The sequence below is a fragment of the Scardinius erythrophthalmus genome (genome assembly GCF_964197995.2).
Source record: "Scardinius erythrophthalmus genome assembly, chromosome: 23".
Lineage (NCBI taxonomy): Eukaryota > Metazoa > Chordata > Actinopteri > Cypriniformes > Leuciscidae > Scardinius > Scardinius erythrophthalmus.
In genome coordinates this window covers 32,451,302-32,458,801 of record NC_138243.1, presented here as the reverse complement: position 1 = coordinate 32,458,801, position 7,500 = coordinate 32,451,302, and the positions used below count along the sequence as shown (strand labels likewise).

The following is a 7,500-nucleotide window of genomic DNA, read 5'->3' as shown; positions in this document are numbered from 1 at the left end:
GCCCCTGAAACACACACAATGTTCACGCAAATGTTCATTCATTGTGTTTATTCACTATTCCATGACAGTTTCCACTCTAGCTAAAGTGTGAATGCAAATGAGCCGCCTAAGCAGACACAGGTCATCTTTCTTTCAAAGTTCACTGTTGTTTCCCATTGAACTAAATAAAACCCAGACACTAATTCACTTAAAAGCTTTCTGTGTCGGGGTCAAAGTTCAAAATTATGAGTTGACTGTTTCATTAAAACTCTTCAGTTGGTCTTCAAGTGTTAAAGACGTCCAGTTCAGTGGGTCAAGCTGAACATGTCCAGTATAGAGTCTGGAGCTGGAACAGTGCGACTTCTGTTTTCCTATCGATGGCAGTTTTATTTAATTTTAATCTGGTTGAGATATATTTTTAAATCTGTTCTGGTTTCTGGGTGGATTTAAATTTTAATGTGATGAAAAGTTGTAAACTAGAAAGTTTTAGCCTTTTTTTCTTTTCTTTCACAAGCTCCCAGTTTGCACATGTATTCGCTGCTAAACTGGTCAAATATCATCCAGATGTAGAATGATGAATAGATTATTTATGGTATCTTACATTCTAAGCTGCATATTTACAAAAACATTTTTTTAGTTGATTTATATAGTATTTTCTTAGAATGTTTTAGCATTAGAGTTGAATAAAAATTGAGATAATTAAAAAAAAATTCTATAACTGGCCTAATAGTTAAAAAAGGTTTGTTAAGTTAGCAGCCCGTTAGCCCGGGACACAGCAACCCGACGCCACAGAACTAGCGCTGATGAAAGCCGGCAGTGTCGTCGCCTCGCGTCGGGGGAAGCTGCACCTGAACACACGGCAGCCGACAGCTAGCGTGTGCGTTCTGCGTGTGAATGAGACAACTGTCTATTTCTGCAGATATGTTCATCTATATTCGTCATTCAGAAAGGGAAACCGACGCTGCAGAAACACACACCATGAACAAAGCAGTGTGTGCTTTACCATAGAATATCAATCCTGCTAAACACTTTCTTTATTCCACTCCACTCATGCTAATACTGAAATATCCGCTGAGGAACACTCAGGTAAGATGAGTAACAGTAGATCAGCTTCTGTGCCATTTTAGCTTCTCTGCTGCTGTTCTGCTATTATTCTCGTTCACTGAGCTGAACAGCCAATCAGAGGTCCCTCTCTCACAGATGGCCCGACGCCAATTCAACATGTCGAATCGGCCGAAAGAAAGCTGACGAGGACCAGTTTCAGCCGACGGTCAAGTCAAGTCAAGTCAAGTCAAGTGTATTTGTATAGCGCTTTTCACAATACAGATTGTATCAAAGCAGCTTCACAGTATTAAATTAAAATAATACATCAAGGTTTGTTTCTAATGGAATTTATTGATTGATAAAATTAAAATTAAATATCTCCAAATATCCCCAACTGAGCAAGCCAAAGGCAACAGTGGCAAGGAACCGAAAAACTCCATCAGGTGACCTAATGGAGAAAAAAAAACCTTGGGAGAACCCAGGCTCAGTCGGGGGCCAGTTCTCCTCTGGCGTTTATATGCTAGAGGTCGGATTTAACTGTAAGATTAAAAGTATTATATGAATGCCTGGCTGAAGAGATGCGTCTTTAATCTAGTTTTAAACTGGGAGAGTGAGTCTGAGCAACGAACAGTATCAGGAAGGCTATTCCAGAGTTTTGGAGCCAAATGTGAAAATGCTCTCCCTCCTTTGGTGGATCTGGATATCCTAGGTATGACCAAAAGCCTCGAATTTAGTGATCTTAAAGAGCGCGATGGATTATAGGGCGATAGAAGATCCGTTAAATAGACTGGAGCTAAGCCGTTTAGGGCTTTATAAGTCAGTAGCAATACCTTGTAGTTAATACGGGACTTTATAGGTAACCAATGTAGTGATGATAAAATCAGTGTTATATGATCATATTTTCTTGATCTAGTAAGAACTCTAGCGGCTGCATTTTGGACTAACTGTAGCTTGTTTATTGAGGATGTAGGACAACCGGCTAATAAAGCATTACAGTAATCTAGTCTCGAGGTCATGAATGCATGAACTAGCTTTTCTGCATCAGAAACTGATAGCATATTACGTAGCTTAGCAATGTTTCTAAGGTGGAAGAATGCTGTTTTTGTAACATATGAAATATGATTTTCAAAAGATAGGTTGCAATCTAGTATAACACCCAGGTCTTTTACTGTAGAGCAGGGGTTGGCATGTAACTTTGGCCGTGGGCCAATATTTTTTTTAGCCAGTAGATGGCGGGCCAGCTACACAGAGTAGGCCTATGGATACAAATGAAATATTCTTATATAGGCCTATAATCGCGGAATATGATGGGTCCGTCACCGTCCGTGGACCATTCATTCAATCGTTTTTTCAAATTAAAACCAAAAATAAAAAGATGAAAAACGACTTGTTTTTCCATTATTTATTTCCTGAACTATAAATGAAAAAACTAATAACGATGGGTTTTCTGATTTTCTGATTGTGCTCAGATCAAAAATAGAAAAAAAATAATTACTGGATTAGACAAATTTTAATTTTGATTTTTAATTTAACACCTTAGGCATATATCAAGGCAATCATTTTAAACAGATCAAGCAGGCTACTATTGTGGTAACAGATTACAGCCATTTTAATAAAGGTGTGAATAGCAATCGTGCCTCATTCGCTTATAGTCTGACTTTTGAACTTTATCCCTTTTTTTTTTTATTCGGGACACACTCATACACACCTAAGGTTTAAGGAGGTCTGCGCGTGACTGTTTTGTTTTCGTCCCGCTCCCACAAGGTTCTATTCAGCAACCGCTTAAAATACACTCGGTGTTCACCCGCTTTATTTCCCGACCTGAAGGGTCCGCAAAATTTAGATCTCGTTTCCATAATCTCACATTCAAATGTCTCTAACGAAAAGGAGATTAAGTAGCCTATAATAATTATAAATGCTATACAAAAAATTGTGTTCGTGTCAATATAAATATTAGGCTATTTTAACATTGTAGCCTACTGTCAGCAGAGAAAAAAAATTCCACAGAAAAAAATGATGAAATATAAATAACATAAATTAAATAGGACAAAGCCTATCACTCAAATTTCTAAGCAACATAAACGAAAATCATATTGCCCTACTGACAAATGAAGTAGGCTAGGCTATTTTCTGCCGAACTATTTCAAACATCCTTGCAAAAAAAAGAATGTTGACTGACAATGGTTTCCAAACAGCTCCTCAGAGGTGTACAGGTGGTCAGAATTAAGTGCGGATACGCTGTCAAAAGATGTCGTGAGTGGGCTATTATCAGTCAGACCGCCCGCTCCGTCCAAAGTACACCAGGGTTCCGACCGCAACCGTCTTTTGACGCGCTATTTGCGTCCGGTGTGAACACACCGTTATACTTTAAAATTTAATCCCGCGCCGCATGATTCCCTACGGCCGTTTAACACAGTGAGTATGCAGCGGTGAAATCGCCGCGCGACTACGGCTTTTCTCAAGTAGTGGAAGAGTTTTGTGCAGCATTTAGGACTTCCAAAATAATCCGGCGGGCCAGAAAATATTGCTGGCGGGCCAGTTTTGGCCCGCGGGCCGCCAGTTGTCATTCCCTGCTGTAGAGGATAAAGTAGCAGGACATCCTACTATGTTAAAGTTGTATTGTGAGAGGTTTTGTGGGTGGTTTTTTGAACCGATGATTAGTACCTCTGTCTTGTCTGGATTTAATAAAAGAAAATTACGCGTCATCCAATCTTTTATATCTTTAACACACTCTGTCAGTTTGGATAATTTAGCGTTTTCATTCGGCCGTGATGAAATATATATTTGAGTGTCATCAGCATAACAATGGAAACTAATTCCATGTTTCCTTATAATATTTCCAAGTGGCAACATATATATTGAGAATAATAGAGGGCCTAACACAGATCCCTACGGCACTCCATAGTTTACTGAAGTTATGATCGATTTTTCTCCATTTAAATAGACAAAATGATAGCGGTCAGATAAGTATGATCTCAACCAGCTTAATGCTTGTCCTTGAACGCCAGTATAATTTTGTGGTCGATCTAAGAGTATTGTGTGATCTATAGTATCGAACGCAGCACTTCAAGTAGCAGATGAAGTAAAACTAGTATTGAGATACAGCCTTGGTCAGAGGCTAAGAGTAAATCATTTGTGATTTTAACGAGCGCAGTTTCAGTGCTATGATGCGGTCTGAATCCAGACTGAAACTTTTCATAGATGTCATTTTCTTGCAAGAAAGAGCCCAGTTGAGCGGACACAACTTTTTCTAATATTTTAGACATAAATGGAAGATTTGAAATTGGTCTATAATTTGCTAGGTTATTATGATCTAATTGTGGTTTCTTAATGAGTGGTTTTATAACTGCCAGTTTAAATGTTCTTGGAACATGACCTAAAGTTAAAGACGAGTTAATAATATTGAGGAGAGGCTCTTCCACTATAGGTAACACTTCTTTCAGTAGTTTAGTTGGTATAGGATCTAATAAACACGTTTTAGAGGAAATGATAAGTTTATTTAGCTCTTTTTCTTCTATAGTTGTAAAGCACTGTAATTGTTCTTGCGGGGTGATAATTGAGGCTGAATTATAAGGCGCGATTGAAGATTGAAATTTTACAATTGTGGTTCTGATGCTTTCTATTTTCTCAGAGAAGAAGTTCATGAAATCATTACTACTAAACTGTAAAGGGATATTTTGTTCCGGTGACGCTTGTTTATTTGTTAGTCTAGCCACGGTGTTAAATAAAAACCTTGGATTGTTTTGGTTATTTTCTATTAGTTTGCGGAGATGCTCAGCCCTGGCTACTTTTAGGGCCTTTTTATAACGTGACGTACTGTCTTTCCAAGCGATTCTAAAGACCTCTAAATTAGTTTGTTTCCATTTACGCTCTAAATTACAGGTTTCTCTCTTTAGAACATGCGTAGTATTGTTGTACCATGGTGCTTTAATTTTCTCTATGACCTTTTTTAATTTAACGGGTGCAACAATATCCAATGTTCTGGAGAGAATGTGCTCATAGTGCTAGTTAGTTCTTCTAGTTCATCTGTTTGTTTGGGTTCAGGCAGCAGCTGAGACAGATTAGATAAGCAATTTGAGAAATTATCTATGGTGGATGGAAGGATTGTTCTGCCTGGTCGAAAATGCGGCGCAGCATGATATATTACAGGGGTACGTAATATGCAAGTTACCATGTAATGGTCAGTAACATCATCACTTTGCGGTATAATATCTATATCGGTTGGATCGGTTCCATGTAATATAATTAAATCGAGTGTATGATTAAGATGATGAGTGGGACCAGTGATGTTTTGCTTGTCCCCTAAGAAGTTTAATAAATCTGTAAACGCAGTCCCTAACGCATCATTTGAATTATCTACGTGTATGTTAAAATCTCCAACAATTAATGCTTTATCGACGTTGACCAATAGATCTGAGAGAAAGTCTGCAAACTCTTTTAGGAAATCAGCGTAAGGCCCAGGCGGTCTATATACGGTAGCCAAAGCTAAAGATAATAGGGATTTTTTTTTTGCTGTTTGACGGTGCGGAAGCGTGCGGAACACTGAGGAAACGGAGTCGGCTTGGTGTGTCCCGGCTTTACACAGCTCTACAGACTCAGAGCCTCTAAGGGTTAGCCTAACCCTAACCCTTTCAAACAATAGAGGAGTGTGAACGACTTGTGTTAAAGGGGTGGTAAAACACGATTTCACTTTTCTATCTTTAGTTAGTGTGTAATGTTGCTGTTTGATCATAAACAACATCTGCAAAGTTACAACGCTCAAATTTTAAAGCAAAGGGAGATATTTGCTTTTAAAGAAATCAATTTCTAAGAACTACAAAAAACGGCCGGTAGAGACTACAACACATTCCTGCGGGCTTGCTGACATCACTAAGCCCAATATTAACATAAACCCCTCCTCCAATGAAGGATTCGCACAACGGCTAGTCCTGAAAGATAGAGCAGTTCCAACTTTAAAAACAGAAACTGTTTACGGGCCACAACCTGTAAGTATGATTTATTTTTCGTCGTTGTGTTTTCCTGTAATAGTTCGTATTGTTAATTGTACGTTGTAGCAAGGAAATAAACGAAGGACAACGCTGTTTGGCTCCACAAATCAGTTTGTTAAATGCTAACGTTAATTCATACTTATCCGACAAACACATACAAACTTCTGTTTAATATCACCAGCGCAGCAAACTTGGAATGTTCGTGGTTGTTGTCGTTTATGTGATCAGTGTAAATTATTCTTTGATTATAGCTTTTATGTATTGTTTATGCTAAATATGGTTTTGTGTTTGATTTGGCTACTGTTGTAGAGCCAATGTTTAGTGTTCGTATTGGATTAATAGTTCAGGGGACAGATATTTAGCTACAATCATTCTAAATATACAAAAGTAACAGTGTCATATATAACGATCACAATAGATCTGCAGTCTTAAAAAACATACCGTTCTGAAACGTCCTTTAACAGCCGTTCTTGAACAGGTTCTGCTCGATCCTCTCCACTAACATTCTCTGGGTCTGATTCGGGCTCAAACTGGTATGGCAATACTGACGGCGTTGTTTACTGAAGCACAAACTACCGGTAAAGATAAGGGGGCGTGACGTTTCCGAACAACGTGCACTTGGCGGCTAGCGAATCACAACACACTGGGCCAGCTAACCAATCTGAGCCCATTGCGTATTTTGAAGGGGGGGGCTTCATAGAACCCGGAAATCATCCGACCGTTTTTACAAGGAGGGACAGAGCAGTGTAGAATAATGGTTAAATATGTGAAAAATAATGCGAATTTTTAAAAACGAAGCATGAACACATGTTACAGTGCATCCCACAAACACAATCAAGCCTTCGAAAAAAGGTGTTTTACCACCCCTTTAATGGGCCACTGCAGTTCCTGCTCCAGCCTACAGGGGCGCTGCTGAGTATGGACACACACACACACACACACACATACGCACACACACACACACACACACATATACCTGTAGGTCCCCACTTGGGCAAAAATGTAAAACATTCACCATTCAGTCTTTAAAACATTCAGTCTTTTTTACTTGATTTGAACATGTTGTAAAGCATGACCAACAGGGTTAGGGTTAGGACCCCTCGGCGGGCCCCTGTTGGTGAGTGTGACGACACCATGGCCCCTGTCAGATAGGTGGACACACACACACACACACTCACCCGTGCACCCAGCGGCTGTAGTAGAGCGGCAGCAGAGTCTCTGATCCGCGCTCCTGGAAGTCCGAGACGAAGCGCTCCAGCAGTGTGACGGACCGGGCGATGAGCTGCTCCGGCTCCAGCGGCTCCAGACGGCGGTTCTGCTCCCGGTTCTGCTGGCGCACCAGGTCGTTGATGCAGACCGTCGGGTTGCTGTTGCTCACGTTGAAGCCGCAGCCTGAGGGAAACAGGAGAGACGTCACGCGCGACACTGATGATGCAGTGCTAACCGTAACCCGAGCGAGACGCACCGATCTGAAGGCTGAAGCTCTGAC

The 7,500-nt window shown here is 40.1% G+C and overlaps 1 protein-coding gene across 3 annotated transcripts in view; it reads right to left on the bottom strand.

The window, feature by feature from the left end:
- hlcs (holocarboxylase synthetase (biotin-(proprionyl-CoA-carboxylase (ATP-hydrolysing)) ligase)) overlaps window positions 1-7,500 on the bottom strand; it is a 106,115-nt gene that overhangs the window by 2,746 nt on the left and 95,869 nt on the right. For all 3 annotated transcript variants that reach the window (XM_081355162.1, XM_081355163.1, XM_081355161.1), the window contains exons 10-11: window positions 7,477-7,500; window positions 7,190-7,403 (exon numbers count right to left, since the gene is read on the bottom strand). The exon at window positions 7,477-7,500 is cut by the window's right edge and continues 91 nt beyond it. In XM_081355162.1, coding sequence (XP_081211288.1) covers window positions 7,190-7,403; window positions 7,477-7,500 — 238 coding nt within the window. The remainder of the gene's footprint in view (window positions 1-7,189; window positions 7,404-7,476) is intronic.